The sequence below is a fragment of the Ambystoma mexicanum genome, chromosome 8 (assembly GCF_040938575.1).
Source record: "Ambystoma mexicanum isolate Mex_15411 chromosome 8, UKY_AmexF1_1, whole genome shotgun sequence".
Classification (NCBI taxonomy): domain Eukaryota; kingdom Metazoa; phylum Chordata; class Amphibia; order Caudata; family Ambystomatidae; genus Ambystoma; species Ambystoma mexicanum.
The window spans coordinates 355,587,486-355,613,045 of NC_090929.1; the positions used below are offsets into that span (position 1 = coordinate 355,587,486).

The 25,560-nt window shown below is 46.1% G+C and overlaps 1 protein-coding gene across 6 annotated transcripts in view; it reads right to left on the minus strand.

Annotated features, from left to right (window-relative positions):
- FKBP15 (FKBP prolyl isomerase family member 15) overlaps positions 1-25,560 on the minus strand; it is a 2,419,492-nt gene that overhangs the window by 1,223,451 nt on the left and 1,170,481 nt on the right. For all 6 annotated transcript variants that reach the window (XM_069609812.1, XM_069609811.1, XM_069609809.1 and 3 more), the window contains 3 exons: positions 25,452-25,558; positions 24,991-25,102; positions 10,152-10,261 (listed from right to left, as the gene is read on the minus strand). In XM_069609812.1, coding sequence (XP_069465913.1) covers positions 10,152-10,261; positions 24,991-25,102; positions 25,452-25,558 — 329 coding nt within the window. The remainder of the gene's footprint in view (positions 1-10,151; positions 10,262-24,990; positions 25,103-25,451; positions 25,559-25,560) is intronic.

Below are 25,560 nucleotides of genomic sequence, written 5' to 3' on the forward strand. Positions count from 1 at the left end.
TCTTCCTAGTTGTTTACAGCATAATGCTAAGAATGTGACTTTAACACTCAGACTAATTGGAAAACCAAATCCTACCCTTGCACTCTGAATCAATGACCCACAATCATCCTTGCAGTTTGCATTTAGTTTTTAAAAAGCGTAACACCGCCAATTGCAGTTTGACCCTGTTGCCATGTAGCATATCCATCCAAAGTGCATCGAGGTTAACACATTCAGGGTTGGGCACGTATTTAAGAAAATATTCAATGTGTGCTTGTCTAAGTCCCACACATTGTGTCAGCAAGTGTTCCAGTGTTACTTCCCCGTCATCTAAATTACAAAATTGGCATTCTGCCGATGGAGCAGGCAAACCTTGCCTTATACTCATGATTTGGCCACTTGCCAAAACATTGAAACGGAATCTCATAAATTCCTGTCTAAGCGCTTTGTTGGGGAATTTTAGGAGATCAGGTTACGTGGTACCCATTTTTTGCTGTTGTATGCAAAATGCGCATACAGCTTTTTGCTGTGAATTGGACTAACCATAAAATTCCAGTCCGCATGTTGCAAGAGTCTCTTTACCTTCATGGGACTCATGATAAGTAATTCGGTAGAGACCCCAACTTCCGCAAGAGACCCCAACTTCCACGAGGAATCGTCCTCAGTATTGCGGAAATCGGAAAGGGAGATAAACTCCCTTTCCGATTCCTGCAATACTGAGGATGATTCCTCGCCCGCCGCCATGCACCGTCCCAGGATTCCGTACATAGTGGATACCCTTACCCACAAGGAGTTTCCTGTACAGCGATACCCTATGCCAGACAATTATACTTAATAATGAGAATAGCCAAAGTTCGTAGCGTATCGCTGCAAGTGGGACGCACTTCGGAAGGCACCAGACTAATGATATCAGCAGGTGGGCCTCATATTTAGTGAATTCGCTTCTAAACCAGGAGGGGAACAATTCCATCCCATAGCAGAACTGTGCAATAGATTTGCTACGGTACACTTTTAAACAGGGTAATATCGAACATTTTCCATATTTATTATCGATTTTGCGTAGTTGGGAGATCAATGGAGTGATTTTCTTATCCAAATAGGTATGTAGGTTTGCCCTAGTTACAAACTCAAATATGGGAGAGCTCAGATAGCGAAAGGCATGACATATTGAGAGTTTGACATGCTCTAAGAACCAAGCAAATCTAATTGCACATTTCCTGTAGCTTAGTCGCATGATAAATGTTTTTGTTCGATTTATGGCTAATGAATTATCAACAGTATATTTCCTAAAAGAGGACAGCACACGTTGCAAGCCTATGGGCGTCAGATCAAAAAGAACATCATCGGCATAGGCGGTCCATACAATCTTGGTACCTTCCACTTTAGGAGCAGCGAAGGATGCACCTTCCAAAAACGGGCCAACATCAGATAGATAAAGATTAAAAATAGTAGGCGCAAATATACAACCCTGCCTAAAACCATTGTTCGTAGAGATTTCCTCCGAGAGGGTACCCTCAGTATTAAGACGGATCCTAATTTTGGTTTCAAGATGGAGATAATAAATAATAGTTAGCAACTGTGCGGGCATATCAAGAGCAAATAGTTTGCGCCACAATGTTGCTCTATTTACCAAATCAAAGGCAGAGCACAAATCAATTGACGCCAAGTATATTGGTTGGCTGCCTCTTAACCTATTCTGGTGCCGCATAATTGACAAGAGAAGGCCCCCAGCATCCGTACCCACTGCTTTCCTAAAACCAAATTACTGGGGTGCGAGTATTGCCTCTTCATCCATCCAGGAATGGATGTGTTCCAAGTCTAAGGACGCAAACATTTTGGAATCAGCATCCAAAAGGGCGATAGGTCTATAACTAGATGGTACATACCTATTACCCTTTTTATAGATAGGTACCACATACGACATGTGCCAACTGGTTGGAAATACCCTATTTATAACGATGTCCTTAAACAATAGAAACAAAATCTTTGCCCACAGATTTGGATTGCCCTTAAACAAAACATTAGCAAGCATGTTTGGCCCGGGGGCCCGTGAGGACGAGCATCTTGCGATAAGTCTTTGTATATCTTGCAGTGTAAAAGGATATCCCATTGACATGTGAGGTTAGTCGCAGGCATCAGCCAAACAGAGGTAGGTGGAAAGTATAGGGAGCCAAAGTGCCCTTCTCATACAGCAGAGGAGATACAAACTCCTTGTTCTCTATGTTGAATTTCACCTTTCCTGTTCACCAGAGTCCAGAAGTTTCTCGTATTGGTTTTGGATAGTGCTGCTAGTATACTTTCTGCGTCCTTCTGGAAGATTTTTGCTTTTAGGTTACGTGCTTTGGTTTTCCATTTATTTTTTGCCTTTTTTACCACTTGCCCCAGTTTGGGAGTAAATGGGAGCTTTACTAAATTACGAATCTCATGATTCCTTTCTTGTTTGAGTAGGTATATAGTGGGATCAAAGGCATGTGTATGGGGAGGACCTTGTTTCTTGGGTCTCCTAATTCCTTGAGGCCCATGGATGACACCCTTAATATAGCGATTGAATTCCCCATGTGTACACATTCTGATTTCTTTATCACAACCCTTTTTATCGTAATCCTGAAAGAATATCTTATTTACTTTCTCAATGTTCTCACAGTGCCAATTAATTCTATTCCCCGCAGTGTTGTGCTCCATCATCTTTGGATATACATCCTTGGGAGCGGCCTCAGTTTGCTCCTGCAAGATCAGTTTAAGAACACTGTGGTCACTAACCAAGGAGGGAAATATTGTAAAATCGGATATAAAATGGATTAGCTGGGTGTTTACAAAAATATAGTCTATGGTGGAGAACTCAAATCCATTTGTCAAGGTGTAACAGGGCACATCCTTAATCAAGCAATCGTTAACATAGTTTAAACCCAAGCTCATCAAAAAATAATTCCAGAGTAAACCCTGCCTTTGTTTTCTGGATGAACCGAAATTCTTGGGGCAAGGAGTAGACTCCCCAAGTGCCCCCTTAGATCGCAAACCTGCTTCAGAATTAAAATCACCCATGAACATGATATTCAAAATTTTACATAACATTTGACACTCCTGTATAATACCATCGATCAGGTTGATAAATTCATTTAAATCAAGCTCAGGGCTCCAGTAGACAATTATCAGCAGTTGGCCAAAGGGAACGGGGGAGAGAAATGCAGCAACATAGCAATGCAAGCCTTATGAGGTGAAAAATGTTTAAGACACTTGAAGGGCAGTGAGTTTCTCACTTCAATAAGCATGCCCCCCGCAGGTATTCCTCTAGATTCTTTTTACTGCTGGTACTTGATACAAACAGTACCCATCCAGCACCAGTGGAAAAAGTGCCCAAGTCTCTTGGAGACAAAAAATACGTGCTTCGATTAGATGGCAAATGCTGTCAGACGCCATCCTCAGAATTTTATTACCCCGTTTATTCCAAGATACAACTGTGTATGCTAATGGGATCTATGGTTTCCCATTTAGGGCTTGAATTTTAGCTAATGATTCGCTCAGTGTTTGTACCAGCCATTTAAGTTCGCTTTCTGGAGTTTGACTTTGTGCAGTTACCCCCTCAGTCTCTTTTGAGTGTATATGTAGAGCAGCTTCCGAAAGACAGCTCCCCTGTACCTCAACCCCACGACTAATCAATCTGCTATTGAATGGTTTGAGGTCAAAGCCGTAGCAGTGGAGGGAATCAATTTCCGAAGCCACTAGTTACATGATAGCCTGGGAGAAGAATACCAGTCTTACACAATCAAACCTCAGTGGATGAATAAAATCAACCAATTTAATATCGCCAGATGAAATCATGGAAAGTCTAGGTATTTCGCTAAAAAGGGCTAAAACTATATGGCGATTTAATGAACCCGGACCACCCTGTGAAAACATAAAATATAACATAATGCTAGGGCAATCCGTAAAAAGGGGGGCTCTCCAGTCCATTCTCTTGGGCATCTCATTGTTTAAAGCTTGGTTATTGGACCTATAGGGACTGGGTTTGTCCCCCTCTATAGGGTATTCGGGACCTGGCCGGTTTTCCCCTTCTTTCTGTGGATCATTACCAGATGCCCGTACGTCGGTCCACTGAGACTTACTGTTTTCCCCCTCTAAAGAGTGCGCCGCTTGTACCAGGTTCACCCATTCTTTAGGCGGGTGGACATTCCTATTTCTTTCAGAAATGTCTCTCATCCGTGTTGATCACGTGTAGTTACGCTGTAATTTGGAGGGAATCTGGGCAGGCTTGGATTATCTGAGCTGCATGTCCCTCATTTTGACGTGTTACATAATTGAGCGAAACATGATGCGCATCGCTGGCACCTCCATGCACCAATGAGATACCAGAACTATTGATCGGATTTATTCGTTCCAGGCCCTGCCCAGTGGTGGACAATGGCTCAATTTGATGCTTTCCTGTCACAACATACTCTTGATGAGGTCCCAATACTTAATTATGGTTTGGGGGTCCTTCTATATTGTCATTCTTTTCAGTAGAATAATGCCTTGCTTCAGTCCAATTATGGGTGACAGGAAGTCTTACACCCTGCCTGCTAGAATCTTGTAACACATTTTTTAAGGCCTGTTCTACCAAGAGTTTAATACCCTCACTAGGAACCAGGGAGGGTGCCGGTGACAGCGACAGGTTCGCCCCCCACAGTCCTTCCCATTGGCATTCCCGGGGCATGGGGTTCCCCCGAGTTATTGGCATCCCCTGCATTAGGAGGGTGGGGCCGCTCCCCTTAACCCTCTCGTTGATAATTCCTCAGCCTTCTCTTGGGATACAGGGGTTGGATTTCTCAATACATTTGTTGGGAGTAAAGACTGTGCGACAGGAAGAGTAACCTTATTCTCCTCACCACTGCGAAGACTATTTTTAGTTTTTGGTGTGAAAAAGAGCTTGATGTCCGTATTCTCATTCGGGGCCAGTAATTTATTATTTTTTGTTTTGTTTAAGGTATTCTTTAGAGAGGACTGTGCATCATCACTACATTTGAGGCCCCGAGGGGTCTTTCTTCCCAGTTGTCTCTTTTTCCATTATTTGTACATTTTTTTTTTTAACATTTTCTTTTTTATTTGTTTGCATGTCTGAGTATGACCCTTGTGACTCATGGCCTCAATCAAAGTATCCAATGCGTCTCCATAGTCGCCCTCCTCTGGTTCTATAGGGTCCAATGAACAAAGGGCATGGTCATCAATTACTACTAGATTGAATTCTTTTTTTTTGGAGTCCCCAATTCTTTCAGTTCTAACGCTTTTTTACTTTCCTCATCTAGTTGTGACAAATCAATGCCACCTTCAACCGAGAGTCCGCATATGTCTTTTAGATTGGCGTTGGTTGGTATTGGCAATTTTGAGGGCCGGTAAGTTCTTGCTTTTTTTTCAAGGATTTATCACAGAAGTGTGAGCCCTGGCTGCCCAGTGCATGATGGCCCTAGCCCTCATTTTTTTCTCCCTGCGAGAGGGGTGCCGATTGTTGACAAATGCACATTCTGCGGAGGAATCCCTATCCCTGGATCCCCTTTCATCTCCATCCGGATCACCTCCTTCCTTCATTACCCTTAGGAGTGCCGAGGGACTATCTGTATTAGTGGCTATCTGCTGGGCTTCAGAGTAACTGTCGCCAGTTACCAACTTCCCTTCGAGTCCTGTTAAATTTGTGTGCATTACACCAATGTTCTCCTCCAGGTTTTTTATTTGGGTACCGTTTGAAGACACCAGAGCTTTAGGTTCTGCCAGGTTGCTCAATAGGGCAGGCAATGTGTCATTGTTCCCCTTTGTAAGAACCTCTGCATAAGATTTTGGGCAGGCCACAATCTCCCATTCTGTTTGCACCGTCTGATAATGACAGTGTATTCGACTTTGAGCACATATTTCCATAGCCAAAAGATAGCCCTCCATTTTACAGGTCTTCTCGGTATTGACTAATATGAAGGATCTGAGTTCTTGGATGTCCAGGTAGGTCCGCTCATTACCCTTGTCCAAAAGATTTAGGATCCTTGTTAAGACCGGAAATGTGGCATATGTTGAGGCCGTGTCCTCAGGATTAATGCCTTCAAAAAGCGGTCCTATGAGAGGATCGGTTATGCCAAATGACTGATTTTGTATAGGGGAAGTGGGGCTTGAAGATTTTATAAGGTTAGCATCCTGGTTACCAAGCCCCTCTTTATCCCTATTATATGACCCTTTTTCCTCATCCCCACAGTTAGTACCAAAAGATTTCACATCAGACATAGGTATTGGCGGGGAGGAAAATAGAGCCTCATCAGGGGCTTCATGCAAGTGTACATTATCAAAAACCTCGGGGCCTCGCAGGGGTTGACGGCCCTTTCGACAAGCGGACCCTTTTGTCTAGTTCAGCCCGTACCAAGGGCACCAAGAGGGAAGTGTCAGCCCCCATTTTCGGTTTGGCTCCCTTCTCTATTTGCACTACTGAATATCTGCCCAGATTTTCATGTACACTTAACAAGCTCTTTTGGGTGGGGAAAGTAATTTGGCCTCAATTTATATTTCTATCCTCTATACTCTCATCCACCTGTGGTGGATAAGCAGCACTTGTAGTGTTCGCCATTCCATTAACCAGAGGCAGGTGTTCCCTTAATTCGCTGTGGCCGTTTGATGCATCTTTCAATGCGGGGTCAGATAGATGACCTCCATTCGGAGGGACATCCATATTAAACACAAAAACATTGTTCCCCTTTTATACCCATTTATCGTATCTCTCCAGGACTGAAATCTCTGCACTGGCTCCCAGTGGCTGCGAGGATTAAGTTCAAAACCCTCTGCATTGTCCACAAGGCCTTTGGGGCCTGGTGACTCAATACCTTCAACTATCTCTTCCTTCTCAAGCTCTTCGCTCATCCGCCAAAGAGTACGTTTTTTCCACTACCTGAAAAGGTCGAACCGATTTACCGTTGCGAAACATGCCGACCATGCTCCAGCAAAGCAGCCATTAACTGTTCTTGCTCACCAGGAGCATTGAGCGCACACTCCACACAGAAAGAGACACCTTACTGCTGAGATATAAATACCAAGGTGTGTAGAAAATAATCTTGAATACCAAAACGTAGCCCTATAGTACCCCCTCACCACAGCCAAACTTCAGGCACCCCGTCCAGTACCGAAAAAAAACAAAAGAAGCTCCAGCTTTCCGCCATCAATAGCGGGGAGAATATGAGCCTCCAATCTCCCTTTACACATAAACAACCATTCAGTACTCACCAGTGTATGAGCTCCCACATATTTCATGTTAACCTTCTTTACTTTCAATTGACCAGGCAAGTCGGTGTAGCATGAAAAGACGTCCTCCCGGCGGACGTTCGCTTGCACAACAATGAAGGAACAGCAATGAATAGTTCCCAGCTCCGGCGCAGTGAAGCTCTGAGTCCACTCGAGCTCAGCCCGCCGCACCAGTAAACAGTACTTTGGAGTACTTGTGGGTGCGTGCAATCCAGACACATTCCACATGGAGGTCACGCAGGCATTATTGGCTTTCTTGTGGGAACGGAGGAAGACCTGTATTGCCTACAAAATAATGAGACATGGGGGGCATGGAATACCCATATATCTATGAATACTATAGGGCAGCACAACTTTGTGTGTTGCTAGACCACCTGAGAGAGTCAGTGGATAAGCAATGTGCCAACCTAGAAAATGATATATGATATGGCATTTATAATGTGCCTATACACAAGTGTTTCAAGGCGGACGAGGCAAAGGAGGGGGAACAGAGGGAAGACAAAGACAGCGATCTTACTAGGACAGGTGACATTGAGATCGCGCAAGTGCAGAGGAGTGGGGTAAGGGGAAAAATTGCGGTGGGGAAGGTGGAAGGGGCAGTCCAATACATAGGATCAACAGTAAAATAAAATAAATAAGAACAATAGGTAAGAAAGTGTGGCCAGCTAGTGGCAAGTGCAGACATCAAGTGTCAAGAGCTGGTAGGGAACTGTAGGGATACAGAAACAGCCCCCAAGTGCAGGTGTTGCCCGAAAGGCAGTGCAGGTGTGCAACTGGTGGGGGACAGGACTTGGGCTCGAGATAAGAGGGAAGACAGGTGACCAGTGCAGTTTTGTCAGGAGTTCAGCAGGGGCGAGGAGGAGAGAAAGCAGAAGCAAAGAGTAAGGTCTTGAGGTGCTTCCGGAACCGGGGATGGTTCTCCTCAACTTTCAGAGAGGCAGGGAGGCTGTTCCAGAGGGAGGACACGGCCGAAGATAGAGATCTACCACCAACTCGTTGCTTGGAGAAGCGACTGACCATGAGGGAGTTTGAGGCGGATGAGCGAAGAGCTTGAGAAGGAAGAGATAGTTGAAGGTATTGAGTCACCAGGCCCCAAAGGCCTTGTGGACAATGCAGAGGGTTTTGAACTTAATCCTCGCAGCCACTGGGAGCCAGTGCAGAGATTTCAGTCCTGGAGAGATACGATAAATGGGTATCTCTCTCCAGTCACACTAGGAGAATGGCTATGGGTCCCCCAAAAGCTACTGCCAAGAAGAATTCACGAACATTCAATCCTGGTAGTGTTGTGATCCATCTGGAAAAATAAGTCAGACATGAACAGTGTCACCACATGGCCATCACACCTAAGCTGCATCTGGGCCCCTCCAGTCAGAGATCTTATAGTAGATCTGATCTGCTTTCAGCCACAATATGAGCAATGATTGGTCAGAGTGGGGCGACTACGGAAGGACAGGGTCTTCTTGACCAAGGACGAGAGAGTGTGCACAACAAGGTCAACAGATTCAACCACTGTTATACTTGCAACTAAAAAGTGCCCTTACAGACACACTGTGGAACAAGCAGCCCCAACGACCAAGCCCTTTCGAAAGCGTCATCAACACCCACCAGGGCTCAAAGGGGTTGATAGCTAAACTTTACAAGGCTCATTTACCGACATCACACACACAAGTCCGGTGGAAGAAAGACCTGGGGTGGGACAGCAATCTAGAGGGATGGGCCGCAGTCTTTAGAGTTGTCTGGAATTCCACTATTTCAGTCCAATACAAAATGCACAACAGCAGACTGCTCATGCAATGGCACCTCACCCGTCGGAGATTAGCAAAAATGTTTCCAGGCATAACCCGTATTTCTGGCGAGGTTGCCAATTGGTCAGCAACTAATGCGACCAGTGATGGGACACCCCGAAGGTTCAAACCTTTTGGAAAGAGATCCTGGGATGGATCCACGACAGAGGGAATCGGGAGGATGGCGACACCGCTTCTGGTGCCGTTTGGTGTTGAGCTTGCTGAAGATCAGTACTTAGCGTTACCACATATTCCCAGAAAGGTATTCTATCGGCCCGGGTGTGTCTAACGATACCATGGAATGCTGTCACGCTCCCGACAAAGAAGGAATGGCTACGCAAAGCAAAAGAGATATACGACATGGAAAGTCTCACAGCGACACTGGCTCCCATTTCTAGGATATTGGGAGAGAAACAAGCTAGCGCCCTAAAACCCCAAATTCTATCAAATGGTATTCCATAACAAACGGCCATACACCAACGCCATCTCAATCGGCCGCTTAGAACATTGCAGTCCCAACATGGCTATTAGCCTTATATCAGGCGTGGATCCGCTACGTACTGAACCCTTTCTGTTCTCTCAAAGTTGGTTAAGAGTTGGGGGAGGAATGAGAGAGGGGGGGCGTGTTGTGGAGAAAATGCAAGTTAGGAAAATAACTTTTACTATGATCACAGGAGCATACTCCACCAGACTCCACGTTTAGACATCAGAAGGAAACCAAAAAAGCTGTTTATACGTGCATTATTGTAGCAATAACATGGTTTCTCTTTTGTTCTGTCACTTATAACGACTGCCGGCTGTAATGGAATGTTAATACTGACCTTATATGGACAATTTCAATAAAATACTATTTTCACCCAAAATAAATAACAGTGAGGTGGAAAATGGGGTCTGTGTTCTCCTTTTGACTCGCCACAAATGTCAGGTGGTGCTGATGCATACAAGTGCCCTTCTAGGTCAACATGTTTAAAGCTGTATGCAATTTCCCATCTCTTGCACAATCTGTCTTGTTGTTCTAAGTTTGACAATATAAAAAGTTAATATGGCATGATGTTGTGGGACTTCTATTTTCTCCTTACTACAAAGAATGGTGTATCAAGGGGTCCACAGCACAGAGTTGAGAGAGCGTGTGCGAGATTATATTACCTTACAGCTAAGCAGATCCATTTTGTCTGCCACCTTGCTGACGGCCATACGAATCTCGGTGTTATGCTGCCGGGCCTCAGTCATCAGGAACGAAGTAACATCACCAGATGCTGAAAAAGAGAGCACCAATCAGCACCATTTTATAGCAGGGAATATATAAATGAAGCAAAACTGGAAAAGCAAGTGTACACAATAGAAAGGAAATAAAGCAACTAACAAAAAAAGGGAAAGTGAAATAAAAAGGAAAGCCAAGAGGGTATTATTTACAGTCTTAGATGACGATGGAAGAGAGACAGTTAAGTGTTAGGGAGAATTCTCTTAAGAGGCTAATTTCCCAAACCTATAGAGTCCCCCAGCAGCTTTGCTGGATTTTTGTTTTTTTTTTCTCCTGCTAAGAGTGAGACTCTTTTCCTCCCACTCTTAGGCATGATTTGAGGTTTATCTTTGAATAAGTGTTTGCTTATCGGCTATGGGGTCTTTTACTCCATAGGGTATCATCGGTTTAAGTATATGTGTTACACAGCACCCTCAGTGCAGTAACACAGGGGTGTCATAGTGACCCCCAAACATAGACTCCATACCATACCCTGGGACTGACTACTGTCTCCCAGGGAATATAAAGTCACCATTGGCTTTATTACTCCAAAATTGTGAACAGAACCAGTAAAAACCATCATATTGTGGAAGGAGTTAATTAGATTGCCCCTGGGCCTGTTTCCAAGAGGGCACTGTCCAGCCCCTTGTCGAGTTTCTGGCTGGTGGCAGTGGTTACCACGCGAAATATTCCACCAGAATATTTCCTATGGGATTTTCCCATTCATTTTAAACGCACCACTTTTTTGGTGCATTGTAAAGATACTGCCGGTTTATTTATTTAATATAAAATCACCGGTTGGGTCTTTTTGCCAGAACTCTTTTGCAAAATGGCGTATGTGTCCGTCTCTGTAATTCCAACCAACGTCGGGCCCTTTGTTCCACTTTTTGGTGTGCTTCTCCAGAGAAGCCCTCCAACTGGTGCCACTCTGTCTGGGATTCACAGGATGTGTGGGTGGGGGAATTGGCACCCTGGACTGCGTTGCTTTAGCAGCCCAAGTCGCACTCTGTTCTGACTGGCCCAGTGGTGAGCCGCCCGGCTCACCACTTAGCATGTATGAGTGACAGCTAGGCTGTTGAATGGGGGTTTTCTGCATAAAAGCAGGGCTTTGGGGACTGGAACTTGAGAAGTCGCCACAGGACCTAAGAAATCCGAAGAGGGGAGAAGCTGAGCCATCTGCAACGACGACACCACCGGTGGAGCCCTGCTGCAACGACCTCACCGCTTTCCCCGACGACAAGAGAAGATCTTCAGCTGTATGAGTCTTCTCCCTCTGAGCTGGTGGGAACAACAGGTTCGCCATTCACCTTCCAGGACGTCCCTTGGTCGAATCGCCAGTGCCAAGCACCCGGCGGCCGGATAGCCAAGCTTCACCACTGGGACCGCGAATAAAAGGAACGCACATTTTAACCGATCGAGTAACTCCACGGCTGGTCTCTTCCCTGGGCAGTGCAATGACTCCAAGTTTCCTCCTCAATGAGATCCTCTCCTTCCCTGGTCGAAACCACAAACTGCACCCGCTGCCAGGAACAACTGCCACCGCTGGAGCTTCCTCACTCTTTAAAAGGTACTGTGTTCCGCCTGGCCTCCCTTTCTGCGGATTGCTAAAGGTGACCCATAAATCCTTGGCTTTCCGACTGGGTTGGCCCCCAGACCTTCTAACTTTATCTTTTGCATCAAACCAACCTCCTCTGAACATTTTCGCAAAGACTTGAGTGCTTTTTAAACTGTGTGATCTTGGGCACATTTCGCCTTGCTCCATGTAAAGTGGCCTTGGCCTATGAACTTTTGCTCTACAGTAGACTCTGCCTTCACTAACTTGCTGTGGTCTTAGAAAAGTGTTGGAAACTGTTTTATTGTCATGACCTGTCTTTTTCTCTCCCTTTAACCTAATTATTGGAGTGCCATCTAAGTTAAGCGCTCACATCTGTTTTTACAAATAGTGGTGTTTTAACCTAGACTTGTCTAATAATTATTAAGGGAGGTGTGTATACTTTTTCTGATTGTGTTTGAACTTGCTTTGATCTACAGTGCTTAGTGTATTTCCTAAAGTGTGTTTTAAATAAATAATTATAGACTTTTGATACCAAGCTCTGGTCAGTGTTTGTTTGCTCTACTGTGTTTTTAGCCCTATTGTGTATCCTCTGTATACTGCCCTACTCATCTTGAGAGAGGTCTGACTGCTCAGCCACAGCTACCAGGCAAATCTGGGTGGTGCAGACTGCTACCAATTGGGTTTACTGCTTACTCCTGTAGTCTTAATCTTCTTGCAGTGTTCCCCAAGGGAACTGCACAGGATTCTGCCTAACAGTAAGCCATCAACTTTTGGCTTTGCTTAGGGGTTGACAGAGGCACCTAGAAACAGTGTGTTCCTTAGCGCCAAACGTTTGGAATAACAGATTTTAGGCTCTCTTATAACCATACTCCGCATTAGATTAAGAACCACAAATGGCATGAGGGGACAAAGGTCAGTTTTCAGTGGCAACTGTGCACTGATCACTTCCACATTTATGAATCTTCCTCAGGATGCAAAGAGCAGTCCTTCACATCCATGTCAGAATGCACCTTCATGAATGAAGGCAAGATGGCAGAATTTGAACCAACAAAGTGGGAAACGCATGGAGGGAGATATTTTACATACGTTTCCTTTCACGTATATTTTTTATTTTTATTTTTTTAACAATTGTTATTGGTTTTATACACACAAACATTCCACTTTACAACTGTGGATCAATATCAGCATTAACCATGTCACTTTTCTAACTAATTTCAGCCACCCCCTGTTCACCCCAACTTCCTCCCCCCATCGCGGCCCACCTTGCACCCATCTTCCATATCCACCTTCAAAATGGCTCACTCTCCTCCTTACAGTGTCGACTAACTAAGAGTCTACTGAGAATCCTGTGCCCCTTTTTCTGAGACCACCAGATCAGCAATCAATTGCCTCCACGCCTCCAATCCTCCCTCCGCCTGTTCCGGGTTTCTGCCTCTCGCTTTCTGCCATACCACAGACGCCGCATCAGCCCACTTTAGCAGGTCCCTCCACCAACTTCCCACGGCCGGTCTGCCTTGTGCTTTCCACCCCAATGCTATACTGCGTTTCGCTTATATATATGCTAGGTCCTTAAGTGTGCTCACATGTTTAGCTTGTTTCGGTCTCAGGAAACCCTGAATAGACACACCTTTGGGGATCCCACATCCAGGGTAATGTCTACCCTTGCCGTTGACTGGGCTACTTCACCCCAGAATCTGCCTATTTCTGCACATGCCCAGAACATGTGCATCACATCTGCATTTGCCTCCCCCACATTTCGGGCAAGTCTGAACATTTGCTGGGTTATTAACTTGGCTGTTGTGTTCGGGGTCAGGTATACCCTGTGAAATTTGTTGCAAACGTGCATTCTTCAACACCTTTTTGTGGTACCCTTCGCTCTTCTCAACTCATCATCTGACATTGGCTCCCCAATTCTGCCTCCCACGACCGCCTCGTCTTCTCTAGTTCCTCCCCGCCCCCAGACATCAACAGCTCATATATGCGCGAGACATCATGCCCCCCTCGTCCCCCATCTGACACATCATAAAACTGCTCAATTCCACCAGCCCCTCTCGGAGCATAATATACGGCAACAATATGTCTAAGTCCCTTAAATCATCTAAGCAAACAGACATTTGCAGCATTATTAACACCTATGGGGGGAAAAAGCAAAAAGAAGTGAGCGAAACGACAGCAGGACACCAAGTACCCAACCTGAAAACAGCTCCGACATGACAACTCAATCAGTCACAAAAGCTGATCTACAAAAGCTCTTATCAGCCCTCACCAAGGAATTTCAAACAGGAAACCAAGTGGTGATGAGCAAGATCTCAACAAAAAAGTGGGGGAAATAGAAACACGAATGGAAGAAATCGAGACTACACTGTACGAACAAAACTTCGAGATCAGAGAGGGGGCGGACAGACCAAGCGTACTTGAATCCAGATGCGAAGTGTAAGAAGCCAAGCAGGAAGATGCAGAAACCCGATCCAGGCGGAACATCCACCTGAGGGAAATCCCGCGGTCAATCCCTGATGGAGATCTGGGAGCCTATGTAAGCGACCTGTTCCGCTTTATCCCTCTTCCAGACAATTCCCCACATGAACTCGACCGAGTGCACAGAACGAGATCCAGACAAAGTCCTGCCTCAGCAACAGTTGTGCTAGTGAGAGTTAATTTCTTTAGGCTTAAGGAAGAGATAATGCTGAAAACCAGGACCACAGACCGCATCCACTTCCGAGAAGCAAAGATCTTACTGTACCAGGACTTGGCGGCATCCACACTGGCAAAAAGAAAGGCCCTCAGGCCCATGATCGAATGGCTCGGAGAAAGGAAAATCATAAACCGATGGAACTTGCCTACTGCCCTCGCCTTCTCATGGGAGGGCAAGCCTCGGCAGATCCTCTCCAAAAGAAGCAAAATCTTCAAGAACCCTGAAACTGAGGAGGAGAATACCGGCTAGCTAAAGTCCAATATGGAATTGGCAGATCGGGTGCCCCTGCGTTCCTGGTCCCGAGTGAGGGCCGTCGCAGAGTGTGCGGCCCCCCCACTAAGAGCAAAAAGCAAAACAACTGAGAAACATACCCCCTCGCAAAGCCATATGCTCACACCAAGTCACAAGTGCTGGCCTGAAAATCTTGATTCTACGCATAACAGAGCTCCCTGGAAACCAAACAAAGGCTACAGGTCCCCTTCGAGAGACAACCAACCCGACTCTGAAAGTGTAAGACAAGTCAACTCAACAGCAATCTCACCAATTCAGCAAGTGGTGCAACCAAGGTTTACCGTATTGGCAGCGTTGGCCCAGCAGATTGCTCCGTTGGTAGAAGGCTGGACCGGATTACCTGTTCTCGTTTCTTTTCCTTTAATGTTTCGGTCATTGTTTGGGGGATGGGGTGGGAGGGTAGGGGGACAATACGGAGGGATGAGGATTCATCTAGCAAGAGGAACATCTTACGGGAAGACGAGACTGGAAGCAAAACAATCTCAACAAGAGGTAACCTGTCATCAGGGGAAGGGGAGCCAAATGGCGCACAAATCACCAGGGGCACACGAAGCACAATAACGAACCAAAAATACAAATGACCCTGCCGGATAATGAACGCTCTGTCACAACCTGGAAAGTACAAGGCATGAACGCCCCACGTAAGAGGAAATCCGTGGAACTTAGGCACTCGCAGCTGGCGGCGGACATTGTATTCTTACAAGAAACTCGCCTCCTAGCAGCAGACGAAAAGCAAATCTCCTTTCAACGCTACCCAAGACGTTACTTTGCATCCGCAGTACAGAAGAAAAGAGGGGTGGCCATCCTACTAAGCCGAGACCTGCCACTAACACAAATCACAGTCAAAAAAGACCCAAAGGGGCGCTACATACTAATGAAAGGCATCCTGGTTGAGCAGCCCAACACCCTGGCAGCAATCTACTGCCCGAATAATGCGCAAGGCACCTTCCTCCGCAAGCTCCTGCCCATCATTGCGACCTTCGCCGAGGGTCACTTAATAATTGGAGGTGATTTCAACCTAACACCGGACCCGAACCTGGACAAAACGCTGCCTCCAACGAAGGAAGACTTCACCAAAGCACGAGCCATGGCGGAATTTCTTAAAGAAACTGAAACAATTGATGTGTGGAGACTATTCAACATGGGAACGAAAGACTTCACATTCTTCTCACATGCCCACCTGGGGCACTCGAGGATAGACCTACTGCTACTCACCAATGCACTCATCCCTTGTGTGGAAAACATCCAAATAGGACACAGAGCCTTGTCAGACCATGCCCTGGTTACAATGAGCCAGTGCAGGGCTTACCAGAACCCCTGCAACGATACTGGAGGTTGCAAGACCAGATCCTGGCAGACCTATCCATCAGAACGGAAATGGCAGAAGCCCTAAAGCATTACTTCAAGGAGAATACAACCCACGACACGACGAGACCGATCATTTGGGACGCGATGAAACCGGTCATCTGAGGCGTTGCGAACGACTGTGCAGCGAGGCTCAGACAGCTGAACAAACTACAACAGGACAAACTGGAGGCAAGGGTCGCAGAAGCAGAGAGCAATCTTAAAGGAGGCCAAACTAGGAAAGCAAGCCGCAAACTCAAGAAAGGAAAAGCAATATCAGAGATGCACCTAGCAGCCAGAGCAGCCAGGGCTTTAGCCCACACCAAGCAATTCTATTACATAAACAGTAACAAAGCAAACCGCCTCCTGGTCCACAAACTTAAGAAATTGCACTCGAGAAACAGCATTCAATGCCTCACAGACGACCAGGGCTCCCGTCGCTACACAAACCCAGAGAAAATGGAGACCATGACCGCACATCACAAGGGAACCATGACAGGGCCCCCAACTGCCAAATCTGCACAACTCCAGTACTTAGCTGGGGCCTGCAGGAGCCCGACGCACCCTCAGTTGGAATCCCTAGAAGACCCAATCACAGTCGAGGAGGTGAGCGATACTATCCTAACACTAAAAAACACAACCCCAGACACGGATGGGCTCACCACCCAATTTTACAAAAAATGTGCCTACATCCTTGCACCACAGTTGGTGAACCTGTTCAACTCGTTCATCTCAACGGGATCCACCTCTCCATCCATGGAGGAATCATTAACGGTACTCAGTTTGAAGACTGGGAAAGAACGGGATCAATGTACGTTTTACAGACCCATCACATTACTAAAGAACGATGCCAAAGCGTTTGCGAAAATCTTAGCGAACACACTGGTGCGTCTGCTTCCAGATATAATCGACCCGGACCAGGCCGGATTCATCCCAGGTCATGGCACCCAAGACAACATCAGAAGTTCCATAAATATAATCGAATCCGCCGAAAGGAAGGGCTTGGGAATGATGATCCTATCACTCGACGCACATAAAGCCTTTGACATGCTAGACTGGGGATATATCCAAGAAACACTATGGCACTATGAGTTTGGTCCAAACTTTATAAAATGGACACCAGCCAACTGCCAACATCCTTCTACCAGGCTCAGAATGAACGGGGTGAGATCGGACAAAATCAATATAATGAGACGCACCAGGCAAGGATGTCCCCTATCCCCTCTCATATTCGCACTCTCGAAGCCGTTCGCCAACAGAATCCGCCATCACCCAGCAATCTATGGCCTGGATGTCAAAGACCAATCCTACAAAGCCGCCTTATATACCGACGACGTCCTACTAACACTCACCCGACCGGTGGAGTCCATGAAGGCGGTTTGGTCAGAACTGTAAGCATTTGGGGAGGCATCAGGGTTCGAGGTTAATCTCACCAAATCAACAGCGATAAGTGTCAACCTTCCGGAAAAACTTACAAGAACACTGGAAAGGGACTATCCGATTCTGTGGGCGAAAACACAACTTAGCTACCTAGGGGTCCAGCTGCCAAACAAGCCAGAGCGAATAAATAGATCAAACTTCCCCCCACTACTCAAAGAACTCAAAAGCGACCTGAAGCGCTGGCAGAAGAACAAGAGATTTCATGGTTCGGAAGGATCACAGCCCTGCAAATGAACCTAATCCCCAGACTGCTATACCACTGCTCAGCCCTACCAGTAGCCATCCCCAAAAGAGCTGTACAGGATCTGCAAAAGAACATCATGAAATACATATGGGAAGGAAAGAAGCCAAAAATACCCAAGCGGATCATGCTTCGAGGAAGAGCGGTGGGCGGCCGGGGGGTCCCAGACGTTGCGAAATATATCTTGGCAGCACAACTCTCGCAGGCCTTCGCTTGGAACACAGTCCCTCAGAAACCCCGATGATTGAAGCTTGACGAAGCCTGGGGCCCTAGCCCTCTGGACGCACTCCCACATATGAAGAAGCCCAGCAAACCACGAGTCACAAAACCTCTATCAGCAATGGAGAATACCCTGAGGAATTGGAGCAGAGCGGCTCATCAATGGAAGTGCGGAAGCACGATAGGTCCACTCACCCCCATATGGAACTCAGACTTCTCTCCGGGTACTAGCCCAAGCAATTTACACAGATGGAAAGAAGAAGGACTAGAGAAAGTCAGACTTCTTCAAGAACGGAACAGCTTAAGCATTGGCTCTCAAGCAATGCAATAAAGCAATATGGAAGCAGAGAACTCACATCCCTAGTCGGACACTCACAGCAAATCCCCCCCCCAAAGGAAAAATAGAGACCCTATCAAAGCTGCTGGACAGAACAGACCGAACCAACAAAGAGGCCTACATGTTAAAATGGGAAAAAGACAGAGAGTAATTGAACCAGAGGAATTGAGCCACATCTGGTCCAGAGCGAACAGAAGTTCCAAATGCATAACTAACAAAGAAGGGGCATTCAAGGTATGCTACAAATGGTATCGGACCCCGGAGACCCTCAACAAATACAATCCCACAATCTCCCCGCTCTGCTGGAGGGGATGCCCGGACAAAGGCACGTTGTATCACCTACTGTGGTTATGCCCCAAAGCCTCCCAATTTTGGAAAGCGGTTCTAGAACAGGTCAATGCGATCACCGGCATCACGATCAGGAATTGGCCTGCTGGGAGCGAGAGGTGAAGACCAATTCCCCCCGACGGGCCAAAGAGCAGACCTATGCTCTCATTTACTAACAGTGGCAAAAATCTCAATAGCCAGGCTCTGGAAAAACCCTGATGGTCTGACAGTCCAGAGGTGGTGGTCCAAGTGTTCGGACATAATAGCAGCTGAGAGAATCACAGCCCTCCGGTTTGGGAATAGAGAAATTCCACCAAACTTGGGCCCCCTTTCTGGACTACACACACCAATTCCCAGGGCTGGTCAGACAACCCCCCCGCCCCCACCCTCTGATGGATGGAGAAGCAAGACTAGAAACGACGCCGGAGGCACAGGGCATAAGCACAAGGCAGCTAAGCCTAATGCAAAGGATACAAGAAGGCGGCTCTGGACAATTGGCCGCTCCCTCCTCCCCCCCTGAAAAAGCCAACACAACCGATCAAAGGACTACGACTGGGGAGACGCATCTCTCCCCTAAGCCAAAAAGGAACTGAAAGAGCATTCCGCAAGCTCCTCCTCCCCCTCCCCCGAGGACCTTGCTTCCCCCCCTCCGTCCTCACTAAGACTATATAGGTTAACTTTTTCTGTTATTTGTCTCCTTTGTTACCAAACAACCAAGCTTGAAATTATGAGCGGACTATAAAGGGCAATGCTGTATGCTTGTTTGTACAAAACCAATAAAAAGACGTTTTTGAAAAAAAAATGTTTCCTCAATATCGTCCAGTTGTAGGGGCATCTCAGTCTCTGGCCAGTTACGCCTACAATTCTTCACCAGTCGAGTATACGTGATGTGTTGCCCCTTGTGCACTTCTGTGTCACTCACCAGCTCCTCGAATTCCCTGGGCTTCCCATCTTTAACTATATCGCCTACCGTCGCTACCCCCCTGGGCTCCCGCCATCTACACATACTCAGCCTGACTTGTTTATCTGCCCCTTCCAGCGCCACTAGTGGTATCTGTGGGGAATACGGTGTTACCTTACCCATTTAAGGACATGCTCTGTGCCATATTTTCCTCCCTAGGCCCAACAGTAGGTTCTCTCTGAACATGCGCATATCTGGCAACCATATCACTTAATTCAGAAAGAAGGGGAGCATTCTGCTCATAGCAAACTGGATTCTGGTGTTTGTTCGTCTGACAGTCACTTGGCCACGAATTGCAGCTGACTGGCTTTAAAATACACCTCAAAATTGGGCAGTTGGATGCCTCCTTGTTCATATGGATTCTGAAGCCTCTGTGCCTAGAGTGGTGCCATGTGAAGCTCCCGCATATACTCTGCAACTTCCTAAAGAACGCCTTAGGTATCACAAACGGGACATTTGCAAAGTAATGTAGCAGTCTCGGTAGCACCACCATCTTCAGTAAGGCTGCCCGCCCCATCATGGACAATGGCAGCCTCACCCAAGTTGTCAAACATTTCTCTATCTTGTTCACCGTCTTCAACGTATTATTTATGTATTCTAACTGAGGCTCGTGATACACATCTACTCCGAGGTATCTGAACGTTTGTACCTCCCACTTAATCGGTAGCACCAGCAGCTCATGTACCGGTTTACCGGTGTATACTCCCAGGGGGAACAGGCATGATTTCTGGGGATTAATAGTTCTGCCCGACAGTGCCGCATATCGTTCCAACACATCTAAAACGTATTGTAGATTCTCCTCTGGGTATTGTAGATTCAGGAAAATGTTATCCGCATATAGTGAGATAAGAGGTCTCACTCCCGAGGTGCAAATGCCTACTTCCCCATATTCCTCCCGTAAATAAACTGCTAATGGTTCCAGTATTAAAATAAAGAGCATCTGGGACCAAGGGCATCCCCGTCTCGTGCCTTTACTTATCTGCTATTGCTCTGAAATCATGTGGCCCGTTTTAACTCTTGCAATCGGCTCATTGTACAGTAGTCTCATCCATCCAATGTAGTTGGGCCCAATTACGAATTCTTTCAGAACTGCCAACAGCCCTGGCCATCTGACAGAGTCAAAAGCCTTAACTGCATTCAATGACACCACTGCCACCTCCTGTGTATCCCTCCGGGTATAATCTACTATAAGGTGCAATCTATGCAAGTTATTAGTAATATTCCTGTGTGGTACATATCTCTTCTGATCTGGGTGTATGAGTTTACCAATGACTGGCCTAAGCCATTTTGCCATGACTGCAATAAGAATTTTCACATCCTGGTTCAGCAGTGATAGTGGCCTGTATGAGCTGCACTCCATGTCTGGCTTATCCAGTTTAAGAAGTGGGATAATTATCGACTCTCTCAGAGACGCCAGCAATTTACCCCTATCTAATGCCTTGTTTAACATTGCTAACAATGGAGGAAGTATGTCGGCAATATATCATTTGTAAAATTCCCCAGGGAGAACGTCCGCCCCCGGGACATTACTGGTTGGTAGTGCTTTTATCACACTTTCCAGTTTGTCTAAGGTGATGGGACCTTCCAGGCTGTCTCTATCCTCTGCATTTAATTTAGGAAGCATGATCTCAGTCAACGCTTCCTGTATATTCATCTCTTCTATATCTGCAGCCTCATAATATAGTGGCTTGTAGTAATCATAAAAACATTTGTTAACTCCTTCTTGGGTCTCCCATAGCTGCCCATCTTTCCCTTCCACAACTCTGATAGTCTGCCTTTTGGTCTTGCTCTTATACAGCCACGTTAATAACCTGTCCGGTTTGACTCCTTCGCTGTGTTGTCTCTCACCATATTTCTTATAACTAAATTTGCCTAACCTATCCCAATGCGCTTTACACTCCTGCTGTAGGTCAGACACCTCTTTGGCTTCTTCTAAGGATCTATTTCCTTCTCGTGTTATGGTTTCTATCTTTTTCTCTGCTTCCTGTAGTTCCTGTGTTATAACCTCTTGCAACCCTTTTGACTTGGCTATGGCCGCCCATCTAATCACCACTTTAATGGCTTCCCACAGCGTACCAGCTGAGTCTACAATACCAGTATTATTCTCAAACTATTCCTTCACCTCCAATCTCAAGTTCTCCGGAATCCTGTGTCTTTCAGTGCTTCAACCCTCAATCTCCAAGTAGGAATCCTAGCTCGGGGTGGACGGACCTCCCATGTTACAACCAGCGGGGCATGATCCGACAGGACCCTAGCTTTGTACTCCGCCTCTGTAAATTCGTTCTCCCACCACTTCCTCCCACCACGAACACAATCTAATCTTGTGTACAAGCTCCTCAGGGCCAGTGGTCGAAGTGAGCAGGAGTGGTCAGGAGCGGTGCTCCTCTACTTTTTTAAATTATCTTTTACAGCTCCTATATTTTTATTTTAAAAAGAAACCGTTCTGGAATGGTTTAGTTTTAAAATAAAAGTGTAGGAAGAAGTTGAAAATTGCCCTTTCAGTGCACTGCACTGGGTGTTCCCTTAAACAGCAGGTGCAAGTGTTTGGTGATGTGTATTGTGTGTGGGAGGGGACGTGATGATGGGGTTTGTGGGGAGTGGGTGCAGGTCAGCAAGGAACATAGTTCTTTACTTATTTTCGTATACTTCGACCACTGCTCAGGGCAGTATAGTGCGAGTACACTCTCTTCTTTCACATATATGATGCCACTGCCACAATCGTGGGAAACTTTAAAACATTCCGGCGAAAAAGGAAGCAAACGTGAGGAAAGACTAACAAAGGTTAATTTGAAAGTGGGTGTTAGGGAGAATTCTCGGAAATGTGCCAATTCCTCTCTACCTAAGAGACCCCCAGCAACTTTGCTGGATTTTGAGGACTTGAATGTTTAAGAGTGAGACCCTTTTTCCCCACTCTCTCATGTATTTTTTCTGTGATTTGAACTCTGTTTCTCTTTTGGTTTTGGAGTCTGACAAACTCCATAGACATCTTTTTACATTGTGTCACACAGCACCTTCAGTGGCACAGTGAAGTCTTTCAGAATTCCCCAATGTTTAAATACCTTCTCTTGGATAAACTACTGTTTCCAAGAGCAGTGAAGTGAAATTGACTTTACTTATATTACTTATATTATAAACTTTCTAGACCCTGCACAAACTATCTTACAATAGGGTACTGGAGGGGTTACTTAGTATCCCCTTGGTCTAGCTTATCATGTTCATGAGACACTTTTACGTTACCCTTTCCTCGATGAATGGCTGGTGGCAGTGGTTTACTTTTAACTACTGTGGTGTGCATTAACCGCGGGCTGTGCTCGCAGCTGCAGTGAAGCACCCAAGGGTGCCTTTTTGTCAAAATGGCCCTGGTCGTCTTTTTTTGCCATTTCTTTGTGGAAAGGTCCTTCTCGAGATCTACTCTGCGTGCCAAACCAGGTTTGGTCCCTTTGTTCGCTTTGCCTTGGGCAGGGTTCACGAGTGCAGACCAGGTGGCTTACTTTGGAGTTGATTGGTCCCACCCGCTCAAGGGGTCGAGGTGAATTTGGAGCTTCAGCACACCAGCAGGGCTTCACCGGGCAAACCAACAGTCCAGGAGTTGCAGCAAGCGTCTCTTCCAAGTTCTTCTTTGGATTCCTTCGTCCAGTGGTCGACTCTGCCTTCCAAGTCAAAAAGGATCGCCTTTTATGCGGGTTTCTCCCTTTCGTTCTAGCCTAGCTGTCACTCGCCCAGCAGGGTGGCTGTCCTTGCCGGAGAGTCAGCCAGCCAATTACGCCAGAGTGCATTTGGGTCTCCTATGAGACTAAGCACAGGGAGTTTCGGGCACTTCGCTCACTTCTTGCCCACCCCAGACACTCAGGCGCCACAGGCGGTCTTCAGTCCTGAAGCCCGCCAAAGGCATACGAACAAAGGGACCAAAACTGGTCTGGCGTGCAGAGTAGATCTCGAGAAGGACCCTTCCAAAAAGAAACAGTGAAAAAAGAAGACCGGATCCTGTTTAAACAAAGGGGCTTAAGGCGCCATCTTGAAAAACATGGCTCCCGTGATTTTTAGCTACTGGTGTTCGCGGTCGGGAAAAATCATGGTAGTTTGTTGTAAAACCACTGCCGCCCGCCTTTTCAATAGGAAAGGGTAGCAGTTGACTGCTACATGAGTATTTAGACACAGGGGATACTGTGTAACCCCTGCAGCACTCCATTGTAAAATGGTGTGTGCTGGGTCTAGGAATTTGGAAAGACTAGTAAAGTCAATTTCACTTTACATTCTCTGGGAAACAGTAGTTTATCCCAGAGAAGGTATTTAAACCTTTGGGAAGTCTAAAATACATCCCTGTGTCACTGCACTGTGGGTGCTATGTAACACACATGAAAAGATGATGCCTATGGAGTTATCTAAAACTCCATAATCAAACACCACAAGTGTAAAACACACATCAAAATACATGAATGAGTGGGGAAAAAAAGGCTCACACTCTTTCCAGGTAAAAAAATCAAGTCCTAAAAATCCAGCAAAGTTGCTGGGGGTCTAAGGTGAAGGGAATTAGCACATTTATGAGAATTCTCCTTAACAGTGGTGAAGACATAAAGGCACGTTTCTTTCTATGGTTTTGGTGGATATCACAGCTCTGGTGCAGGTGCCAAAGGTGTCAGTTGGGTCCTCAGAATACTGTATTCTGGAGGTAGAATTGGGACGATCATTGGAAAAGCCTAGCCACAAATACAAGATCAATACAGGGCATAACAGAGGCCACATATTGCTTGTCTATGGTTATTTGTAACATCAAGCTGCTTACAAAAAACAAAGAAAGAAGAAATGAAATTTGAACATCAAGCACATTTCTGAAGTCTACTCCAACAAAGATGCATACACCGAGCTTCATGACTAGCCGTCAACAGGACCTAAGTCAGCCGTCAACAGGACCTAAGCCAGCCTCCTATCGGCTAGTGCGGTATTAGCATTTAGTGCTGAAGAAGACATGACAGTCATTAGGGGTTATTTACAGCAAAAATATAATTTACGACGAAGGAAAAGCCAAGCAGCAATAATTCCAATTGACTTATGAGATGACCACCATAGCCGCGGGGGAGATAATGTGCAGGAATGGTAATGGGGAAACCTGCCTCCATGGTTTCCCTAGGTAGAATAAAGTGAATGGTGTGCCATGCCCCAGAGCGATACATATGGTGCAATACATCTGTTTAACAGCAGCATACACATTTGACCACAACAAGCATTATTTCTGGCCAAGTACTGGGTCATACACCAGGGAAAACAAACCACATAGAAAAGCCCAGCTGTAATCTGCACTGCACTAACAAGGAATGTATCAAATCTGTGTATGACCTACCTTGGAATTGTGGTGCCTGTTGTAGCTGCGGGGGGTACATTTGTGCCACTGCTTGAAGTTGGGATGTGGAAGCAGCACCTGGTTGGTAGGCATAGGACATTCCTGTATACGGCTAGAAAATTGACATTTTAAAGTTGACTTTTTTGTATAAATAAATGTTTTTCTGATGCGTGGCAGTGTGAAATGGCAGAGATTGGAGAGTGGAGCAGATGGACTTGGGAAGAGGCAGTGTGGGTTGGAGGAGTTGAAAGCCAGAAAGCCCAGTGCAAGCAGTGAAAAGGTTGGGCAAAAGTGAGGGATGGCTGAGAGAACAATGGGAAGGTGGAAACAAGAACAAAGAGGGGATTTTCAGGCACTACATATAAATACCAGCAGGCAGTAAAATCACTTCTACAAACTGTGAAATGAAACAAATATCAAATGTACATGTATACTACATTGTTATTGCTGTCCCTTCATACCTGAAAGGCTGGGGCATTTCCTGGAATTGTCGGCTGTGGCTGGAGTGTTGCAACTTGTAATAAAGCAGCAGAAGACGTCTGGAGACCAGATACAGGCGGCTGGGACACT